General features: G+C 45.1%; 1 protein-coding gene across 2 annotated transcripts; it reads right to left on the bottom strand.

Moving 5' to 3' along the window:
- Nucleotides 1-807: 807 nt before the first annotated feature.
- On the bottom strand, nucleotides 808-21,975 carry LOC143721026 (proprotein convertase subtilisin/kexin type 5-like). 2 transcript variants are annotated; one of them, XM_077211091.1, is made up of 4 exons: nucleotides 5,682-5,887; nucleotides 5,126-5,227; nucleotides 4,037-4,178; nucleotides 808-1,489 (listed from the first exon to the last, which is right to left on the bottom strand). In XM_077211091.1, exons 2-4 carry the CDS (start codon nucleotides 5,201-5,203, stop codon nucleotides 1,083-1,085), a joined length of 627 nt encoding a protein of 208 aa, XP_077067206.1. In that variant the 5' UTR covers nucleotides 5,204-5,227; nucleotides 5,682-5,887; the 3' UTR covers nucleotides 808-1,082. The 2 variants fall into 2 exon arrangements, with proteins under 2 accessions (XP_077067206.1, XP_077067207.1); XM_077211092.1 differs by lacking the exons at nucleotides 808-1,489; nucleotides 4,037-4,178 and adding exons at nucleotides 20,476-20,677; nucleotides 21,892-21,975 and having other exon boundaries at nucleotides 4,762-5,227.
- Between the last annotated feature and the right edge of the window lie 1,345 nt (nucleotides 21,976-23,320).

Below are 23,320 nucleotides of genomic sequence, written 5' to 3'. Positions count from 1 at the left end.
TGTTAATTTGAAAAAAGAAAAGGTTGGGATCATGAAAAATCTAAGCATGCGTCAAAACCACCGCCATCTTGGAACAGGGGTCTAGGTAACGCTGAATTAATTGATGATGCCGGACTTTGCTGCGTATGGATATTCACACGAATGAAATCTAAAAACCAGACAGCAAGGGATTACATGTCACAAGAATGTGAAAGTTTGTAAAAAAAAATATATATATTCTGGACTAAATACACAAATACATGTCTGACCGTTGGAATGAACCAAAACATCTAGAAAATCACATTCATGACGATTTATGGCGATTTTATTTCCGTTAGACCTTTTCCTACATTGACACTGATGCATTAAAGAGGAGGGGCTCCCGTGTTCCGTGATGGCGGCTCTATTGACGCATTCGTTCCAATGAACTGCCGTAGCCAAGGCGCCATCTAGTGTATCTATGAGAATCTGAGCTCCAATTTCCGTCTTTATTAGTTTGCTGTCTGTTTCTCTATAATAAATTATTACACATAGCTGTTAAACACAGAAAGTAAACAGTATTCAAAAAAGTTTTTGCTATTATTAATAATTGAAAGAGAAACACCAACTATACTTTCTCATACTGTCAGCATACACCAATATGCATTTATATAATTTAAACAGGTTTTTTGAATCTAAAAAACATTTTCATTTCATAAACCTTGCAAACATGGGCAAATCCAGCTGTGAAATATTGTGGTGTACATTTATAGCCATTATAAAAACGTGTATACTCATTTATATTTTTAATTATTTATTTATTTGCGAAATATACTATAATGGGATTGCAAAAGTATATATCGGTTTATTTCACAATTCAAAATATTTCATATTAATTTTCAAATGATCAATTTCTAATTTAGTAAATATTATGTCAAATACATTTAAATTTAATGTGAACAATTAGTACGTGTTTTTATTATCTTTAAATTAAATAGTGTGATATATATCGGCCATTGGCCAACCAGCGAAAATATCGGCAGTGGCATCATTGATAAAAAAATCAATATCAGTCGACCACAAGTTTTGACTACAGAAGTGTGCGCGTAAAGAATTAGCAGAATTTATTTAGTGACCATATTGTAGGTTCTGTTGATATGTGTATTCTCAGTAGTGTCCTCCTCTTCCTGCTCCTCCTCCGTGTCTGCCTCGTGGATGAAACCGTAGCGGCGATAGACAGATCCATCTCGGCTGGTGTAGACCACATCTGCCTCGTCTCCGCTGTCCTCTGGTTCTGGTACTCCGTGGGGCATGGGCCGGGAACTGGCCTCCCCGCTCAGCCGTTCATAGCTCTGTCTCCAGCATAACCTTTTTTTGGCCCTTGCCTGTACCAGAGCAAACACAACTAGAGCTAGCACTACAGCTAGCAGCAGAGCAGCAGGTAAGGCTGCAGATGCGTGCTGTACCGCTTGGGACCTCAGAATAACTTCATCCTGAGTTTGACTCGGAACAGGTGCCTCAAGACACAATGCTGTAAAAAAAAGCATTAAGCATTGGACTTTTTCACTGTAAAACCTGTAAAATAAATATTATAGACATGCATACGTTGATGAGCCAAAACATTCTGACCAGTCACCTACTGTTGATCATCTCCAATCAAGGCCACATATTAAAGTCTGGTTATATTAGATAGTAAGCAAACAATCAGTTCTCATATCGATGTTGGATGCAGGAGAAATGAGCAGGAATAAAGATCTGAGTGACTTTGACATGGGCCAAATTATGGCAAGGTGACTGGGTCAGAGTATCTCTGAAACAGCAAGGTTTGTGGGTTGATCCTGGTCAGCAGTGGTGAGAATTTACCAACAGGAAGGACCAACCACAAACCAGTGACAGGGTGTTGGTCACCCAAGGCTCATTGATGCACAAGGACAACAAAGGCTATCCAGTCTGGTCCAAGCCAACAGAAGGTCTACTGTGGCACAAGTCACAATAAATTTTAATGATGGTTGTGGGAGGAATGTGTCAACACACAGTGCATCACACCCTGCTGCGTATGGGGCTGCGTAGCCACAAACCAATCAAAGTGCATGTGATGAACTCGTCCACCGTAGAAAGCACCTACAACGGGCACGCGAGCGTTCTAACTGGCCCTTGGAGCAGTGGAAGAAGGTCGCCTGGTTCGATGAGTCCCGTTTTCTTTTATATCATGTCGATGGTGTGTACATGTGCACCGTTTACCTGTGGAAGTGCAACAGGATTTGCTCTGGGATGACAACAAGCCTGTGGAGGAAGTGTGATGCTCTGGGCAATATTCTGCTAGGAAACCCTGGGTCCGGCCATTCTCGTGGATGTCAATTTGACATGTGCCACCTACCTAAACGTTGCAGACAAGGTACACCACTCCATGACGATGGTGTTCCCTGATAGCAGTGGCCTCTTTCAGCAGGATAATGCACCCTGTCATACTGCACACATTGTTCAGGAATGGTTTGAGGAACATGATATAGTTCAAGGTGTTGCATTGGCCTCCAAATTCCCCAGATCTCAATCCAATTGAGCAACCGTGGGAACTGCTGGACCAAAAAGTTCGATCCATGGCGACTCCACCTCGCAACCTACAGGACTTGAAGGATCTACTGCTAATGTCTTGGTACCAGAGACCACAGGAAACCTTCAGGGGTCTACTAGAGGCCATGCCTCGGTGCATGAACAGCATATTAGGCAGGTGGTCAGAATGTTTTGGCTCATCGATGTGTGTGTGTGTGTGTGTGTGTGTGTGTGTGTGTGTGTGTGTGTGTGTGTGTGTTTGTGTATATATATATATATATATATATTAGAGATGCACCAATTGATCGGCTGGTGATCGGAATCGTACGATTTTCACGTGATCAGCCATGACCGGCGACCGGCCGGTCAGTCTGACATATTCCGTTTTTTTTTGCCGGTCAAGGATCTACTGCTAATGTCTTGGTACCAGAGACCACAGGAAACCTTCAGGGGTCTAGTAGAGGCCATGCCTCGGTGCATGAACAGCATATTATGGCGCTTTTCCACTACATGGTATGGCTTGGTACGGCTCAGTATGGTTCGGCTTGCTTCGCTTTTCCACTGCGTGGTACGGCGCGGTACGGCGCGGCACGGCTCGGTTCGCTTTAGCTCGGTTGCTTTTCCACTGCAGTTAGTACCGCTTCAAAGTGGGTGGGATTATGATTGATCGTTATAGTTTATCCGCTCCTCGTCAACCAACAAGAGGAACGTCTGCACTTCTCGTCCACTGACCGCGATTCAGCCATTTCTTTTTTGGAAGTTTTTTCTTCTTCAAGCAAGTAGTTTTAAAACAGGTGCTACAGCGGTGGCTGTTACTGGCTATTTAAATCCAGCGGGTTTGATGTCTCGCAAATACAATGATGCTGGTAGTGACAATTTTGTCTGTCTGATGAATCAGTGATCTGCAGTTTTTTCATGTCACATTTTAGTATCGGTACGGTACGCTTGGAACCTCAACTGAGGTGGTACCATTTAAAGCGAGCCGAAGTGAACCGTACCGTACCGTACCATGCAGTGGAAAAGCGCCAAAGCGTGCTGTACCGAACCGAACCGTACCATGCAGTGGAAAAGCACCATTAGGCAGGTGGTCAGAATGTTTTGACTCATTGATGTGTGTAAAATAATTGCAAAAACATGTAAAAAAATATTTTATACAGTACAGGGTGGTGAAGGGACCATTTATATATTGGACCAGTTTATTTAACTTAACTTTTGAAACGTAATTACTTTTTTGGCAGTGAAACCGTGCTTACAATATAATGTGAATGAAACCAATAATGTATAACTAAAGCATACGTTTTAAGTTAAATTGTTTTCAACTAAACCAAAACAATTTGACAGCTTTAACAGAAAGGAGTAATTATGGAATTTGTTTTTCATCTGTTCCTCGTAAAAAGCTGTTGCAAGTCATATAGAAAATATGGTACTGCAAGTAAAACAGGAAATGTATGACTCCCATTGTAAAAATGCATGGCATTGTGTCTCTATGCAAATAACCCAATTAAAGGCTTGTAAAAATGAGCAATACCTGAGCCAGTATCGCAGAGACAGCACATCCTGTCCTTGCCCTGACTGGCAGCATGTAGGGCAAAACCCGAATGACAGGTGAGACAGCTCCTGGGCCCGGCACTGGAACAATGTCCGGTCTCATCACAGGGTTCACAAACTCCCTAACACCATTGAAAGAGATACTTGTGGAATGATTAGAGTCTTTTGTTCTGTTTGACAGTTGCAGTGTATTGTTGTCTTATTAAAACTTTAATTGGTCATTTAAAATTTGTATTATTTGATCTGTAAAGCTATTAAAAAATTATTGTTTCAGGGTTTATGGAAGTCTATACTGACAAAATTGGATATAACCTTTTACATACCTTCAACCTAAATTCGTGTTCAGGTTTTATTTATGTCTTGTTGCCTTAAGTATTGGAACATTGAGTATTTTTAATGTTTATGGACAGACCTCACTGTAACCTAGATTTTGATTAAAAAAACAGTTTTGTAATTTGTAAAGACATAGGAATGCATGATCATTATCATTTATGATACATCTGATGTATTTTAGGACACATTGTTAATGAGAAACTCAATACGGGCTTATTACAAAAATGACATGATGACTATTCTGGGAATTGTGTAGTGCCTTCAGATCAAAAGATTCTTTAGAAACATACTTTACAGTCACACATTTTTTTTGTATATGTTTTCGTCTTGGTAGCCAACGCTAAAATAAATAAAATAAATCAGAGTAAATTCTGTTATAAAGAGTTTAATAGTTCAACATTTACTTTATAGTCTTGTTAATACTTTCTTAAATTGTGTAAACTTAAAACTGCATACTATGCATCCATGTTTTAGTCACAGATATTGTTGTCAATGAACATGACACTATTTTGCAGGCAAGAAGCTTTTATCTTTTAAAATGGCTATAGATTATATTTCATTCCTAATCAATCAATGACATTCTAACATTTGTTAGCTACAACAGCCATGTGATGATGGCTCACATTTGGATTACATTTTTCAAGAATTAGTAATGATAGTTTTCATTTTTTCACAGGGATATACTTCAGGAAATACAGGGATAAACTTCCACACCCTCTCTGACATGAGCACTTACACCCTGTGAGTAATATCGACTCTCCTCACAGCGAGGGTAACACACGCCATCCTGCAGGACGCTGCCCCAGTCACACATCACACATCAACTGAGGAGTTCTATCTGCAAACAACACAGAAACACGCAGATGAGAACGGGCGAGGCGTATGTGGTTACCTTCAAAGAGATGGTTATCTGAGTTTTTTTTTAAGGTCATTGTTTTACTTCTTTAAGGGAAAGTAGGCAGGTAGAAATTCATTTTCATTGTAACCAACATTGTGCCATAAGTTCTGTTGGCTGAGCTTAAATTGTGAACCCAAAATATTCCTTTTACAGTAGGAGGTCATTAGTAAGAATGAGTAACTTTTAACTACTAGATATCTTTCTCTTTTTAGATCTCTATAGCATGTATTTTAGCAGATTGAAACCAATCATCAAATTGAACATCTGTCTGCCTGTTTGCATTGATATTTTGAGATCAAACAAGGGCCACCATATAATGATAAGAATGAAGATTGTAGTAGATGCTGGCTTTACAGAATCTCATAAAATGTAAGAACAATGATAACAGAAGCACCTGTGCGGGACTTGCAGCTAGTGTGGCACTGTCTGCAGCTGTGCCCGCTCTCAAAAAAGTGCTGTGGACACTGATCCACACACTGTCTTGTGCCCTGCAGGTCCATCAAAGGAGGTGTGCACATCCGGCAGGTATCCGGCCCTGGGCCCGTGCACTGCTCACAGGAACGGTCACACTTCTCACAGCTCTCCTCTGAGCTGTAGTACCTGAGGACGGGACATCAAGACATGTATCTCTTGTTATTATTTGCAGGCAATGAAGAGAAAGCAGGAAGTTACTGTGGAATAAGGTCAAAACAGGCCAGAAACAAACCTGAATTTCCCATTTGAGCAACACAGCTCAACATATCTGTAGCCACACCACTAGGGCATGACTCTGATAGCTGTACAAACCTTGCCGTTTCACCAGGCCATAACAATTTGACCCTTGTCAAAGTCATTATTTACTTAAAGTCAGTCTATAACTACTTTAAGTTATGAAAAGTTTTAGGAGCAATCAGTTCCCTTTCAAGGGACATCATGAACCAGGAAGTATATAAGCCGGTTCAAACCCATTCGTGACAGCTTTCTGTGTCTTCACAAGCGCTCTATGTGAAATTGTCCTTGTTATTTGGTTTTGTCTGTTATATATATATATATATATATATATATATATATATATATATATATACGTATATATAGACTATGGCGAGCAAGCAGCAGCTGAACCTGGCGTTTTTTAACGAGGACGCCCAGCCTCGCATTCCCCAAAGCTCAGGTCCCGCTGCTGCCGATGCACAGCAAAGACTTCAGACTTGGGGTTCGCAAATGGATCTGTCAGCGGTTAGAGATGGGCTCTGCCTTATCTCTGACTTCACCTGACAGGTCTAATGCCTCGTATCAGGGTTCGGAAGCACGCTCTGCAGATTCTTCCACCCCGATACAGGCACAAACACTACAGCTATCCAGTTCCGAGGGACTGGATGTTGTTAGTGTTTATGCTCGTGATACTTAGGATTCGCCACCTCAGTCTCATGCTTTTGAGGAGCTCGTTGAGGTTGTAACGAGAGCGATTACATATTCGAAAGATTACATATCGATTGGCCGGCAGTTAAGCAGGACGTTTGTTTAAAAAGCAAACTAGACGAATGCTTCCTGTCCTCTCGTTCACAATCTCAACGCCTGAGCCTTCAGTTTTTTCCCGATCTCCACACTGAGGTGTCGAGATCGTGGAAGAAACCTGTGTCATACAGAATGTACAGTGCACAATCATTACACTCTCTTCTGACTATTTCATAATATAACGAGCACGGATATGGGGAAATACCAATGTGGAAGAGACGCTCGCGAGCTATCTCTCCCGTGAATCTGTATCTTCCCTTAAAGCCACATTATTACCCACCAAGCCAGTTAGAGTAACTTCAGCTTTGGTGGGTAAGGCTTATTCAGCGGCTGGCCAGGCTGCAGCATATCTTCACACAATGTCGCTGCTGCAGGCTTATCAGGCTGAAATGTTAGGAGACATGAGGGCGGGGCTATTGGCCCGAACGCAGTTTGCGAACTGCGTCGAGCCACAAGGCAAGGCAAGGCAAGGCAAGTTTATTTATATAGCACATTTCATACACAATGGTAATTCAAAGTGCTTTACATAGAAGAAATTAAAATAATCAAAAGAAATCAGAATAATTAAAACAGTTTAGAATAAAAGATAAAATACAGAAATAATCAAATGAAATCAGAGTAATTAAAACATAAAATAAAATACAGTGTAAACAGTCGGACGAACAGTGGCACAGTGCTCATTCAGTAAATGCACAGCTAAACAGATGTGTTTTGAGTCTGGATTTGAATGTGACTACTGTAGGAGCACATCTGATCTCTTCTGGAAGCTGGTTCAAGCTGCGGCTGGCATAGTAGCTAAAAGCAGACTCGCCATGCTTAGAGTGAACCCTTGGTATTTCTAGCCGATGTGATCCTAATGATCTGAGTGATCTGTTGGGTTTATATTCAGTGAGCATATCTGCAATGTATTGAGGTCCTAGGCCATTGAATGATTTATATACCAGTAATAATACTTTAAAATCAATCCTAAATGTAACTGGCAGCCAGTGTAAAGACCTGAGGACTGGTGTGATGTGTTCATATTTTCTGGTTCTGCTCAGAATCCTAGCGTTCTGTATGAGCTGCAACTGTCTTATGGTCTTTTTGGGAAGGCCAGTGAGAAGTCCATTACAATAATCCACCCTACTGGTGATGAAAGCATGCACAAGTTTTTCTAAGTCTTGACTGGAAACAAAGCATCTAATCTTGCAATATTTTTCAGGTGATAGTATGCTGATTTAGTTATTGCTTTGACATGACTACTGAAACTAAGGTCTGACTCTAGAGACACACCCAGATTCCTGACTTGATTTTTAGTTGTTTGACCCCTAGACTGAAGGTATGCGTTCACCTTGAGGACTTCATCTTTGTTTCCAAACGCAATGACTTCAATTTTGTCTTTGTTTAACTGAAGAAAGTTTTGGCACATCCAATTGTTTACTTCGTCAATGCATTGGCAAAGGGAGTCAATGGGGCTGTAATCGTTAGGCGATAGGGCTAAGTAGAGCTGTGTGTCATCTGCATAGCTATGGTAAGCGATTTGGTTCTTTCTCATTATTTGGCTCATTGGGAGCATGTACAGGTTAAATAGGAGTGGCGCAAGAATTGAGCCTTCTGGGACTCCGCATGTCATGGATGTCCACTCAGACTTATGGTCTCCTATACTCACATAATAACCTCTGCCTCCTAAGTATGACCTGAACCATTTTAGGACTATCCCAGAAAGCCCGACCCAGTTTTCCAGCCTGTCAAGAAGTATTTTGTGATCGACAGTGTCAAATGCAGCACTGAGGTCGAGTAGTACCAGCACTGATAATTTGCCTGTATCAGTATTTAAGCGAATATCATTTATTATCTTTATGAGCGCGGTTTCTGTACTGTGGTGCGGTCGGAAACCAGATTGAAAATGGTCAAAGTATCCATTCGAGCTTAAGAATTTGTTCAGCTGATTGAAGACAACTTTTTCAATGATCTTGCCTATGAAAGGAAGATTTGAGATCGGTCTATAGTTGTTTAATATGGTCTTATCCAGATTGCTCTTTTTCAGGAGGGGCTTGACGACAGCAGTTTTCAGGGAGGTCGGAATACTCCCAGAGAGAAGTGAGTCATTTACCACTTCTAGGAGATCTGCTTCTAAGCTGTGTAACACATTTTTGAAAAAAGATGTGGGAAGTGCGTCAAGGGCGCAGGTTGATGTTTTTAGGTGCTGTACGGTTTCTTCCAAAATTTTGCCATCAATTTCTTCGAAATCAGACATAGTGGCTACTTTCTCGTGCTGTTGTCTGATCTGCCTGACCCCAGCGCAACTCAAGGATGAGCTGATCACCTTTCTGATATTATTGATTTTCTCAGAGAAGAAAGAAGCAAACTCACTGCCCTTTCTCACTGAGAGCATTTCACTGGGAATCTGGGTTGGGGGGTTTGTCAGTCTCTCTACAGTAGCAAAATGAGTGCGCGTGTTGTTTATATTGCTGTTTATAATATTCGAGAAGAAAGTCTGTGTAGCTTTGCCTAGTTCCTTATTGAAAGCATGGATGCTGTCTTTGTAGATGTTATAATGGACTACAAGCTTTGTCTTCCGCCACATGCGCTCTTCTTTTCTGCATTGTCTTTTCATATTTTGCACTGCTGTTGAGTTTCTCCAAGGTGCTTTTTGTCTGCCACTCTTCTTCCTGACTTTCACAGGAGCAATATCATCAATTACACTCTTAACTTTTGAGTTAAAAGAATCAAGGAGAAAATCAACAGAGTCAGCAGATATGCTTGGTGTTAAAGATATAGCCTTCATAAATAGTACACTAGTGTTCTCATTTAAGCATCTCTTCTTGACAGACACAGATCTAGCTTCAATGGCAGGAGAGATCAATATATCAAAGAAAATACAAAAATGATCAGACAGTGCTACATCCTTAAAGGAGAACGTCTCGGTTACGTATGTAACCCTAGTTCCCTGATAGGGAACGAGACGCTGCGTCAAACGCTGCGGGAACGCCCCTGCGTTGTGCGTCATGAAGCACGTATAGAATCAGCCCAATGGAGAGATGAAACGTCATAGGCGGGTGACGTCATCGACCAGGAAACTATAAAGCACCCCAAAAACACAAGCGCATTAGCTTCTGATAGGCTTGAAGGAAGCGCTAACGGGAGTGCCGGGAGTATGGCGGAGCGACGCAGCGTCTCGTTCCCTATCAGGGAACTAGGGTTACATACGTAACCGAGACGTTCCCTTTCAAGGGAACTTCGAGCTGCGTCAAACGCTGCGGGAACGCGAATACCCACGTCGCCATAGGACCAAATGACCGTCATGTGAGACTAGCGCACAGAGGACGAGAGCACCTGTGCCCCAGGGGTAGAGCTTAAGTCTAGGTCATAGAACTTAATAAAAGTATGCGGTGAAGACCATCCAGCCGCATCACAAACATCACTCAGGGAAACCCCCGACAAAAGAGCTTTAGAAGCAGCCATACTCCTGGTAGAGTGAGCTCGGACAACCAAAGGTGAAGGCTGGCCAGCCGACTCATAAGCAAGTGAGATAGCCTCAACCACCCACTTGCTCATTCTCTGTTTAGACGCCGGACACCCCTTCCTGGGTGGCCCGAAACATACAAAAAGTTGTTCTGATTTCCTCCACAGGGCAGCTCTGTGGACATAAGCGTCTAATGCCCTAACAGGGCAGAGTGAATTAAGTTTCTCCTGGTCCGATGACATAAATGGAGGAGGACAGAAAGCCTGCAGAACCGTAGGTCTAACAATATTAGTAGGAACCTTAGGAACGTAACCTGGTCTAGGATGCAGAAAAGCTTTAACCATGCCAGGTGCAAATTCCAGGCACGAGGGTGAAACCGACAGAGCCTGCAAATCTCCGATTCTTTTTAGTGAAGAGATAGCAAGCAAAAAGATAGTCTTAAAAGTGAGAAACTTCTCGGGAACTTCTTCGATAGGTTCAAAAGGAGCTAGGGAAAGACCTTCTAATACAATGGCCAGATCCCAAGTCGGCACCCTCGTACGAACTGCTGGCCTCAGCCTCAAAGTGCCACGGAGGAAACGAGTTATAAGCGGGTGTCTCCCAAGAGAAACTCCACTGAAAGGGACGTGGTAAGCAGCTAGTGCCGCCACATACACCTTTAGTGTGGAGGGGGATAACCCTGTGGAGAAGCGCTCCTGCAGGAATTCCAGCACTGCACCCACTGGGCAGTTAACTGGGTCCTGCAGGTGTTCTCCACACCAGGAAGTGAAAAGTTTCCACTTCAAGGCATAAAGCTTCCTCGTGGATGGAGCTCTGGAGTTAAGAATGGTCTCAACAACCTCGGTTGAGAGACCGGAGTCTATGAGCTGGGCCCCCTCAGAGGCCAAGCCCACAGTTTCCACAATTCTGGGCGGGGGTGAAGTATCGTGCCCCCCGCCTGGGAGAGTAGATCCCTCCTGACCGGGAGCTCCAAAGGAGAACCGTCCAGGAGAGAAATCAGGTCCGCAAACCATACTCGGGCCGGCCAGAACGGGGCTACTAGTAGTAGACTGACCCCGTCCCGGCGGACCCTCTCCAGAACTCCTGGTAACAGAGCAATCGGGGGAAAGGCGTACAGACGTGACCTCGGCCACGGCTGCACCATAGCATCCAACCCCAGGGGGGCTGGAAGAGTGATGGAGAACCACCGATGACAATGAGTGGTCTCCTTGGAAGCGAATAGGTCCACCTCGGCGCGACCGAAACTCAACCAAAGGAGCTCCACCACCTCGGGGTGGAGTCTCCATTCCCCTGGCCTCGGCCCCTGCCTCGACAGGGAGTCTGCTACCACATTCAAATACCCAGGGAGATACATTGCTCTCAGAGATAGTAGCTTCCCTTGGGACCACAGGAGGATCTGACGGGCCAACTTGTAAAGCCGGCGAGACCGCAGGCCCCCCTGATGATTTATATAAGAGACCACCGACGTGTTGTCTGATTGAACTAACACATGATGGCCTCTCAGGTCTGTTAGGAAGTGTTTCAGAGCCTGAAACACAGCCAACATCTCTAGACAATTTATGTGCCACGAAAGATGATGATCCTGCCACAGACCTTGGGCTGGGCGACCACTCATGACCGCCCCCCACCCTGTGAGGGAAGCATCCGTCGTTAGCGTTATGCGACGACAAAGAGCCCCCAGCACAGGACCTTTGGATAGGAACCAAGTTTCTCTCCACATGACCAGAGCACGAAGGCAGCGCCGCGTGACTTTGAACGTGCGGAGCGGATTTCCCCTCGGGGAGAATCCCTTGGTCCTGAGCCACCACTGTAGCGGTCTCATGTACAACAGGCCGCAAGGTATAACGTTGGACGCTGCTGCCATCAGACCCAACAGTCTCTGAAACTGCTTGACAGTGAGTAGCTGGCCTAGCTTCACTTGTTTCACAGCTGAGAGAATCGAAGCGATGCGGGTCGGAGAGAGTCGCGCCCGCATCGATACCGAATCCCAAACGACACCCAGAAAAGTGGTCTTCTGGGAAGGAGATAATACACTTTTCTTTGCGTTCAGCCTCAACCCCAACTTTCTGATATGAGCGAGGACGACATCTCGATGCCGAACCGCCATCTGCTCGGTCTGAGCTAAAATCAACCAATCGTCGATGTAATTGAGAATACGAATGCCCTGAAGCCTCAGAGGCACTAGTGCTGCATCCATGCATTTCGTGAAAGTGCGGGGAGATAAAGCTAGGCCAAACGGAAGAACCCTGTACTGGTACACCTCGCCCCCGAAGGCGAACCTCAGGAACTTCCTGTGTTGTGGAAGGATGGACACATGGAAGTATGCGTCCTTCAGATCTATCGTGACAAACCAGTCCTCGGACCTGATTTGAGACACGATCTGCTTGATAGTGAGCATCTTGAATTTTAGCTTCCCTACCGAGCGATTCAATATGCGCAGGTCTAAAATTGGACGCAACCCCCCATCCTTCTTTGGAACGATGAAATATCGGCTGTAATAACCTGACTCCAAACTGGGAGGAGGAACCCGTTCTATAGCCTCTTTTTGAAGGAGCGTTTTCACCTCTTGTTCCAATACCAGAGCCTGCTCGGGGCCCACCACTGTGTGCAGAACCCCTCTGAATTTTGGTGGACGACACCTGAACTGGATAGCATAACCCTTTTCTACTGTCTGCAGGACCCAATGAGATATTTTTGGAAGGCTTTTCCACTCTGCCAGAAATTCTACTAAGGGTACCAGCCTCTCGAGACTGGCCTCTGGTGTAACTTGAGCAGCAGACGCAGCGCCCTGTAACGGCGCACCGGCAGGGAACAACTGGTCTGACCGCTCTGAGACCCTCCTCAGAGGGAGCGAGCGTCCCTCGGGAAAGCGCTCGCTGGGATCGTCTGTGCCCCGGCATAAAGGCGGGGTTGGCAGAACGAGCCCCTGAGGGCACCGAGGAGGAATGGGCACCGTAAAAAGAGGTGAACACCTTTCCGCCTCGGTGGGGACCACCCTCAGCATCCTGAACGGCTTGGCGTCAGGACTTCTTCTTAGCCGAAGCCTTCTTAGCCAATATAACTGTCCTCAGATCAGTTCTACTGGGAGAAGGCTTCGGCTGAGAGTGTCGCGGCTGAGCCCACTGTCCAGCAGGGGGAGCACGAGACGCGACACTCTGCCTCTGCTGCGCTCTATGTGATGAGCTCGAAGACGGCCGGGGCTGCTCCCGCCCAGCAGCCCCAGGGACATGAACTTTAAGGGGAAGAAACTTTTTAAAAGCTGCAGTTTGTTTCTTTTCTTCTTGGAATTTATCGATAACTGAATTCACAGCATCACCAAACAACCCCATGGGAGAAAGAGGAGCATCTAAAAGAAAAGCTTTTTCTCTCTCTTTAATATTAGTCTGATTTAACCACAAATGTCTTTCTGCGGCCACCAGAGCTGCCATAGAACGACCCATTAATTTGGCCGATTCTCTGGTGGCACGCAGGGATAAATCAGCAGCCTGACGCAGTTCACGAACTACGTCAGTACTGACCTCCTCACTCTCACTCATGTCCCTTAGCAGATCAGCCTGGTATGCCTGCAAGATTGACATAGTATGCAGACATGACGCAGCCTGACCTGCTGCCGAATATGCTTTACCCACTAACGCCGAAGTGTTTCTTAAAGGCTTGGTGGGTAATGCCGGTGCCTTAAAAGATGATGCTGCTTCGGGGGAGAGATGGCTCGCAAGCGTCTCTTCCACACGAGGCAAAGCACCATAACCATGAGCCTTGGCTCCCATAATATTAGCGTATGTTGAAGTCTGGGGACTAAACACTCTATATGACACCGGTTTTCTCCATGATTTCGACACCTCGGTGTGGAGATCATGGAAAAACGGCAGGCACCGGCGTGGAGGCTGCACACGTGACGGCAAAAATCTCTCATCCAACTTTGATTTAGAAACAGACTCCTGTCTAGTCACTGGCCATTCAATATTAAGTTTTTCAACAGCTCTTGTTAACACCTCCATAAGCTCATCACTCTTAGGAGTGTGGGGTGGCGAATCCTCCACATCTCCCTCAACACTAACAACATCAAGTTCCTCAGAACTGGATAGCTGCAGCATTGGTGCCTCAGCCCGAGCGGAAGAAACCGCAGCGCGTGCTTCCGAACCCGGGACTGAGGCACTGGATCTCACAGGTGAAGGGAGAGATAAGGCAGAGCCCGTCTCAAACCCCGCTGTGAGATCCATCTGCGATCCCCACGATAAGCGCCGCCGCTCTGCCTCGGCAGAAGCGGGACCCGAACCGCGGGGAGCGCGCACCGAACCGCTCTCCTCAAAGAGCGACCGGCGGGAGCGGAGCGTCCTTAACGGCAAACGCTCGCAATGCTCACAGTCTGCTCCCTCGAGAGCAAACTGGGCATGCTGAACTCCCAAACAAACAACACAAAGATCATGTGTATCCCCGCTCGTTAAATAACGCGAGCAGGGAGGAACACACTTTCTAAACTGCTGTTCGTCCGCCATAATCTCTCAATATATATATATATAGGGATAAATTGTTTGTGTGGTGCAGGGTATGTAAGACAGACAATATCACACAGGGACAGATTCACATGTAGCGCGACTGAAAGCACAGAAGCTAATGCGCTTGTGTTTTTGGGGTGCTTTATAGTTTCCTGGTCGATGACGTCACCCGCCTATGACGTTTCATCTCTCCATTGGGCTGATTCCATACGTGCTTCATGACGCACAACGCAGGGGCGTTCCCGCAGCGTTTGACGCAGCTCGAAGTTCCCTTGAAAGGGAACTCCGGGCAATTTTTAAGTTAATCTTGATCGTTAGACCTTTGTGAGTACTGACTATAGAAAAAAAAAAAAACGGATTGGTGCTTGCTACGCGGAGCTGCGACCGCGAATGCCCAGAGCTCCCACCCAGCTAAAACGGCAGCTATGGGGACATGGACATAAAGAGCGTTTTTGAGCCTCTTAACAGACACAAAATGCAATTAAAATGTCTGTCCAACATGAACAGGGACCCTACATGTGAACAAGATGCGTTTAGCAACTTAGCCATTGTTTCAACTCACCTAAATAGTCTTTTAGACGGCAAGCTGTAGTCTCGCGCTGCAGTCCCGTGCTGTAGCCGGAAAAGGTAAACAATGTCCAGGTGGGAGGAGCGTTGATCATGACAAAGCAGTCAAACTCTGAGGAAATTGTTGATAACAGTTCTGTTAAGTTCTCAGCAAAAGCTTGAGAGTATTTTGGAGGCCTGTAAACAATGATAAGTAAAATGCGTGGAGCACCTTTTAACACAATACCCAGATATTCGAAAGACGGGTAATTCACCTAAATAGTCTTTTAGACGGCAAGCTGTAGTCTCGCGCTGCAGTCCCGTGCTGTAGCCGGAAAAGGTAAACAATGTCCAGGTGGGAGGAGCGTTGATCATGACAAAGCAGTCAAACTCTGAGGAAATTGTTGATAACAGTTCTGTTAAGTTCTCAGCAAAAGCTTGAGAGTATTTTGGAGGCCTGTAAACAATGATAAGTAAAATGCGTGGAGCACCTTTTAACACAATACCCAGATATTCGAAAGACGGGTAATTCCCAAATAATATTTGCTTACATTGATAGACATCTTTATAAAGAGCAGCTAAACCTCTGCCTCTTCTGACAGCTCTGCAGACACTCATAAAAGTAAAGTTAGGAGGGACTGTTTCATTGAGGACTGCTGCACTGCAACTTTCTTCTAGCCAAGTTTCATTTAGCAACATAAAATCCAGGTTGTATGTGGTTATTAAGTCGTTGACTAAAAGTGATTTATTTTTAAGTGAGCGGATGTTTAAAAGTGCTAACTTAACAGTCTTACTTTTTGTCCCCACAGCAATCTTGGTATGTCGTGTAATAGGCACCAGATTAGATGGGTTTGTTGTAAGGCTTTTGAAGGCCTTAGACTTTCTATCATGTAATCGAACAGCAATAGAAAAAGATAAAGGCACACTGGGTTCCCGCTTGTTCTGTAAACATTTGAGAAAGTTATTGTTATCATAGCGGGGACCCGACACATATCACTGAGAGCTGGTATCAGTTGTTTTTGGGGTTGTTGCTCTGGTGTTATTGGAGGCTGTAATATGCTGTCCTGGTTTCCCTGGCTGTTTTCCAGAAAGTCGTCCTTGGGTGCTGTATCTTGGAGCACTGCTAGTATGTCACAGTCTGTCTATGGTGAGCTCTGTGGGCAGGGCTCAGCTGAGATTGTTTCCGTGAGCAGAGGTTGTTGTGGCTGAGTGGTGTTATCACTGTCCTTGTGTGATGTGTCAACCGCATGTCCATTCAGGTGCTGAAGTGAAATCCTGTGGTCATTCATACTGTATCCAGGTGTGTGTGTGCCATTCAGGTTGAGTGGATTGGCACACATTGCAGAAGGATGACGGAGGGAGAAGGAGATATTGTCCTTTAGCACTCTTGAACCAAGTTTGTTTGGGTGGTGGCAGTCCTGTTGAAACAGTTGCCTCTGACTCCAGAAAAGATTGAAGTTGTCAATAAAGTTCACTCCTTTTATATTGCAGGTTTTTTGCAGCCATGTATTAAGCCCAAGCAACCGTGAAAACCTGTTTGTTCCTCCTGCTGGGAGTGGTCCACTGATGAATGTCTGCACTTTCAGTCTTTTAAGTGTTTCAAAAAGTTCATTGAAATCCTTTTTAAGAAGTTCCGACTGCTCTTTATGAATATCATTCTTCCCCACATGAATGATGAGTCGATTTGCAGTCTTATGTTTTATCAGAATGTTCTGAAGTTCCCTGTTTACATCAGATGTTGTTGCTTGTGGAAGGCAGCACGTTGTTGTATCCCTGCCATTAATGTTTCTGATTACGGAGTCGCCCACTATCAGAGTCCTGGGCCCGGCTGCGCTCTGAGCTGAGTGCCGCTGTCTGCTCGACCTTGAGCCCCAGTTAGCATCAGTGTTAGCTACTGGCTGATTCAGTCTGTGTTCGATCAAATTCACCAAATTTGGGGATATTCCTCATTCATTAATACTTCAAATCTGTTCTCAAGATGTATAGGCGGTGGTAGGAGACCAGTGTTTGCAGTCCTTGTCAGAGCCGTATCTGGGGTAGAGGATGCTACTGCAGTAATATGTGATGCTCGTGACAATCTGATGTCTCGAGTACCTTTGGGTCTCGCACCCTGTTTGTGCCATCGATTAGTAAGTCGATCGGCTTGTTTCTCTACACTCAGTATGGCCTGTCGAGAAGCACTAGATTCATGGGACTCACCGGCTGTATGCTGAGCTCTGTTGTGTGATCCGTCTGGTTTGGTGGTCCCGCAATTAACTTTGTTTCAAGAATTGCAATCCTTTGTAAAAGTCTGTGGCAGTTGGAGCAGCAAGTAGATTCCAGAGGAGGTATTTTCTTATCCTTATGAATGTAGGTAGTTGTGTTTTCTCTTCCCCGGAATGTAAGCTTTCAGTGGGAGGCTGTTCGAATAAAATAATCCTGCTTTTTTTTGTAGTAATCCAATAAAATATAGAAATATAAAAGCGATAGAGCAAAGCGCGGAGCAGTAAGCGAGAGCGTCCGAACAGTAGCTGAGCAGGAAGTTGGACAGCCACAGATTTGTCTCTCAGGGTCGCCAAGGAGACGGCTATTTCTATCGGCCGGTCTATGGCAGCCCTGGTGGCCACTGAGAGACATTTCTGGCTCAATTTGAGCAATATTAAAGAAAATGAGAAAATATTTTTTATGGATTTTCCCTATCTCTTTATATGGCCTCTTCGGCGACGCAGTGAACACGGTCGTCGAGAGGGTTCAGGAGCCAGCCTTACAAGAAACGGCTGCCTTCCAAAAACTTCTCCCTCGCCAGACTCATGTCTCTGGGATTGCTGAGCGGGAGCAGCCCCAAACTTTTAAAAACTGTGCCACACAAAAACAGAGCGTGGCTTCCCATGTTCCCCCACAAAAAGACTGGGGTCACGGAACACGCGCTCAACAGCAGCCTTCAAGGGATAAGACGGATCTGAGGACCGTCGTTATTTCCAAGAAAGCTGCAAAGAAAAGGCCTGACGTCCGAGGGTGCAGGCCATTGAGGGCAGTTCCCCACCGAAGCAGAGTGGTTAACACCTAATTTTACGGTGCCCGTCTCCCTTCGGTGCCCTCGGGGGACTGTTATGCTAACCCTGCCACCTCGTGTGTTACAGGGCGCAGCGGTCTCCAGCGAGCACATATCTCAGGTGCCACCCGGAAACGTAGTGGCCCTGGGATGCTCGCCCCCTCCGAGGAGGGTCCTAGAGCAGTCAGTTCAGTCATTTCCTGCCGGTTCGGTCGGTCACTCACTGTGAAACAGTTTCAAAGGCTGTTGGGTTTGATAGCAGCAGCGTCCAGCGTGATACCGTTTGGCCTGCTGTACATGAGACCCTCGCAGTGGTGGCTCAGGACCAAAGGGTTTTCCCCGAGGGGCAACCCCTTTCGCATGATCAGGGATATGCGGCGATACCTACGTGCCCTAGTTATGTGGTGGAAACCTTGGTTCCAGTCCCAGTTCCCCGTGTTGAGAGCTTCTTGTAGTCGCAGGATGCTAACGACAGATGCCTCCTTCACGGGCTGGGGAAGCGATCCTGGAAGGACGCTCGACTTAGGGCCTACCTAATTGGAAGGTTTTCACTTCATGGTGTAGTGACCGTCAGCTGGACCCAGTTAACTGCCCGGTTGGTACAGTGCTGGAGTTCCTGCAGGAGCGGTTCACTGCAGGTCTATCCCCGTCCACTTTAAAGGTTTTTGTGGCGGCCTTAGGTACTTACCACACTCCTTTGGGTGGAATGTCTTTGGGTAAAGACCCCTTGGTATCTCGTTACCTACGTGGAACTTTGAGGCTGAGGACTGCTGCACGCACAAGGGTTCCGACTTGGGACCTGGTAATTGTCCTCCAAGGCCTTTTCCCAGGCTCCCTAGAGGAGGTTCCTGCCAGATTTCTGACTTTGAAAACTCTGTTCCTCCTCGCTATTTCGTCTCTCAAGAGAATTGGAGATCTTCAGGTGCTGTCAGTTGCACCCTCGTGCCTGGAATTTGCACCCGGCATGGTTCATCCTATGCCGGGTTATGTTCCCAAGGTCCCCACTAATGAGGCCCGATCCATAGTGCTGCAGGCCTCTGTCCTCCTCCGTTCCAGGAGGTGGACCAGGAACAGCACAATTTGCTATGCCCGGTTAGGGCTTTGGATGCTTATGTCCACAGAGCTGCCCTTGTGTTGTAAATCCAAACAGTTGTTTGTCTGTTTTGGACCCCCTAACAAGGGGTCAGCAGCATCTAAGCAAAGAATGAGCAAGTGGGGGGTCGAGACTATCTCACTTGCTTATAAGTCGACCGGACAGCCTTCACTTTTGGCGGTGCGGTCTCACTCAGCAAGGAGTATGGCGGCCTCTAAGGCCTTATTGTCAGGAGTACCTCTTCAAGGCGTTTGTGATGGCTGGCTGGTCCTCACCTCACACATTCGTTAGATTTTATGCTCTGGACTTTACACCAGGGTCCCGAGTGCTCTCGTACTAGTGCTGCTCGCCCTTATTTCACACTGGACAGGCACTTCTCGCTATGGTGGCGTTGGTATAGACGTTCCCTTAGCGTCAAACTACGCAACGCGAGTTCCCTTGAAAAGGAAACGCCTTGGTTACGTCTGTAACCTCGGTTCCCTGAAGAGGGAACGAGTCATATCTCTGCCATATCTCCTACTGTACGTGTCTGTAAGCGACTTGTTCAGACCCTACGAAGCTGTAGCGGCTGGGTTTGAACTGGTTTATATACTTCCTGGTTCATGACGTCACCAGCTTCTTCTTCCCGTCACGCCATTGGACTGATTTTACATGTGCTTCAATACATCAACACGCAAAGCGTTCCCTTAGCGTCAATCGAAGCAACGTCTCGTTCCCTCTTCAGTGAACCGAGGTTACAGTCGTAACCGAGGCGTTTAATCTAACTCTGGTACTAGTTGTTTTGTTAACTTTTAATTAGCAGTGGATGGATTTGAAATGTGCGTGTGTGTGTGTGTGTGTGGCCTGGTAAACCCTACCCTGGCAATATCTGAAATCCTTGTTCGTGTGGGGTAGTATATGGGGCAGTATAAAAATCATTATGTCTATGGAAAGTCCCCAAAAAACATGGAAACACTACGTGTGTGTGTGTGTGTGTGTGTGTGTGTGTGTGTGTGTGTGTGTGTGTGTGTGTGTGTGTGTGTGTGTGTGTGTGTGTGTGTGTGTGTGTGTGTGTGTGTGTGTGTGTGTGTGAGATGATCTCACCCTGTGGGACAGTGGCCAACACAGAGATGAGAGAGGAGATGAAGGTAGCCTGGTACGCAGCTCAGACAGTCTCTTGGAGATGCCCTGGTGCAGGTGGCACACACATGATCACAGCAGGGCATACAGAAACCCAGATCTACCCCGTCAGCCTCCTCATGGGCACTGTAAGTTCCCACAGGACACTTGCTCATGCACAAACCATCTGGAACACAAACACAGTGACTTTAAGTAGAACTTAAAAGAGCCAGACCACAACTGATGAAACCTTTCACCATCCAGTCCATTTAATTCAGTATTAATAATTACAAACATCAGGGGGAAGATTTTCTTTTTTCCACTGTAAGTGCCCCTATAATGCTATTTTAAAGGTTCCTAGTTTTATTTTTGAACTCCTACAAAATGGTTAACATGCATCCAAGGTCAAAAAACACTTTCATTTCCTCATAATATACATTGCAGCATCACCTAATTTGTCAATGAGTCTAAAACTATTTGTTCGAAGATTCAGCCTCTCCGAACTCCTCCTTTCCACGAGTCTACTCCGCTCTGATTGGTCAGATGGCCCAGTCTGTTTTGATTGGTCTATAGCTTACGGCACATGTTGGAAATGAAACGCCAATACCATATACTAATTTCAGCTCCGGAGCCTTGCTCAATCCTCAGCGATTGTACACAGTGTAAGAAAAGTAACGATGGCTTCGATTTTACTATATTTCGAGCCCAAACATTGGAATTCCAATGGGAAAATAGGGGGAGACCAGGGGCCTCTACCATGATGGTAGTGGAACAAACTCAGGGTTACAGTTTCGAGTTGACAAAACCAAACCAATCCAACCAGGCTTTGTTGGTACCATGATGTTGATCATCAACTTCCTCTGTCAACTCAGGCTTTGATACTGAGTTTAGGTGTGACATCAGTAGCGAACAGCCAATCGCATGCTGAGAATGACTGAAACTGCGATTCATTTCTCGCGAGAAAAGTAGTGCGATTCACTTCTCTCTTCCGCAGAATATTACAAGATTGAAAAATATGAAGAATTTAAACAAATTTACACAGCAAGAAGAAAATAGCTATGAAAGAGGATAACTAAAAGAAAAAGACTTGCTATATCAGTGCAAGTAAAAGTTGTGAAGTTAATTTATAGTTGATAAAGGTATAGAGAGAATTGAACATTTAAGCTCACATGTAGTCATTTTATAGCTTTATCTATTGATTCTAAAGCATATTTATATTACCTTCATATATTTGTTCATTTAAACTGTGGTAATAATAATTGATAAACTAAAAATGTACGTGTGATCGAGTAAGGGAATATCTATTATCTAAATCATACAAAATTATTATTCTAAATAAGCATTAGTAAAAGCCAGACCATTTTGTCTTTAAAAATCATTATCTGTATGTAGGCTACTGACCTTTAATTTGGAGTAGAACAGGTGGAGAGACTTTATCCTTTGCTCACTGCTGATTGGTCCAAGTTCGGTTTCCTGGAACATAACCTGCCCCGAAATAACTCTTTAAACCACAAAACTAGTTATGAAAACTTTAGGCAGGTTAAAAAGGAAGATCACAATGCTCACAGAAACACAGTAATTGTGATGCTGAATGAATTGTGAGCCAGGGATTCTTTGATTCGTAACCAAACTGTAGAACCTGATGAATGTGTGCAGAGAGAACCAGCCTGCCACATCACAAACATCCTGTAAAGGTACACCCCTTGCAAGTGCTTTGGAAGATGCTACTCTGCTAGTGGAGTGGGCCCTGACTTAAGTGCAAAGCCATTTTGTGCCTATCACAAGAGGGTGATAGCATCTGTAATACAATGTGACATAGACTGCTTGGTGACCGCATTACCTCTATTGCCAGCACCAAAGCATACCAGAAGCTGAGAGGATATATGCCAGTGTTTTACAACCTGGGGGTTGCTAAATTAAGTTCCCAAACGTAATTTCGGTAGGAGTGAACCCATCTAATCTTTCAATTAACTTTCAGAGCATATAAGCAGAGCACCTTGCTCTGGCATCAGCTGTTTTGGCATCCCTTCACCTCCCCAACTCCACCAACATAATTTTGGCATCTTGCTAGACTCATCATCCAAGCATTAGTAGTCTCAATGGGGCTTAACAACTAAAGTTAACAACATTTGCATGCTGGCGCAGCATGAACCATAGGTTTTGTTTTGTGAAAACATGGCTGAAAGAAGTGAAAGGGTTTTACATCCGAGGGAAAGGATATGAATAAAGTAGTGTTCATAAGCGATGCGCTGCTTTGCTATAACGGCTACTGGGAAAACCGCTCTATTTCTGCTTTCCCTTAAGCGCCATCTACTGTCAGAGAGTGGATTTACAGTTTCATTCAGACTGTCTGCAGTTTTTGTTTGTAAAAATCAGACCATATTTTTATGAGCTGTTGTGAATGTAAACCAGTTGATGGAATAATAGCTAATGAGTCATTAAGAATTTGAATTGTTAAAATAGGGGTTTCCTGGAAAAAAGTTTCAGAACCACTGATCTACGCCACTGACCTGAGTGGTTGACAAATTCTCAGAACACCGACCAAACATAGCAGGTGGAGGCTCTCTTACTCCAGCGTCTCATGAGACAAAGGAAAGAAAGCCCCCAAAGTGACCCGCTGAGGAGTAGCAGAAGGGACCTTTGGATTGTAGTCCGGTCTGGTGTGCAAAATAACTCTGATATTTCCTGATGCAAAGTCTAAGCAGGATGAGCCTACTGAAAGAGCGAGGTCTCCTACTGTCTTGAGTGATGTTAATGCTAATAACAGAGCCACGCTGATAGCTTTTTTTTGATTGACTCCAAGGGTTTAAATAGGGCTTCCGTTAAGGCT

This window comes from Siphateles boraxobius, unplaced genomic scaffold, assembly GCF_051911475.1.
Source record: "Siphateles boraxobius isolate OS27281-9 unplaced genomic scaffold, OSU_SipBor_1 65, whole genome shotgun sequence".
In the NCBI taxonomy this organism is placed as follows: domain Eukaryota; kingdom Metazoa; phylum Chordata; class Actinopteri; order Cypriniformes; family Leuciscidae; genus Siphateles; species Siphateles boraxobius.
This window is presented reverse-complemented; position numbering and strand designations above follow the sequence as displayed.

What these genes read in the sequence shown, in the direction of transcription:
- LOC143721026 (XM_077211091.1), bottom strand. Translation starts at nt 5,203, where the DNA reads ATGTGTGACTGGGGCAGCGTCCTGCAGGATGGCGTGTGTTACCCTCGC. An exon ending in GTCGATATTACTCACAGGGT is followed by an intron (nt 4,179 to 5,125) that starts GTAAGTGCTCAT and finishes CAATGGTGTTAG; the next exon opens with GGAGTTTGTGAACCCTGTGA. An exon ending in TCTCTGCGATACTGGCTCAG is followed by an intron (nt 1,490 to 4,036) that starts GTATTGCTCATT and finishes TTTTTTTTACAG; the next exon opens with CATTGTGTCTTGAGGCACCT.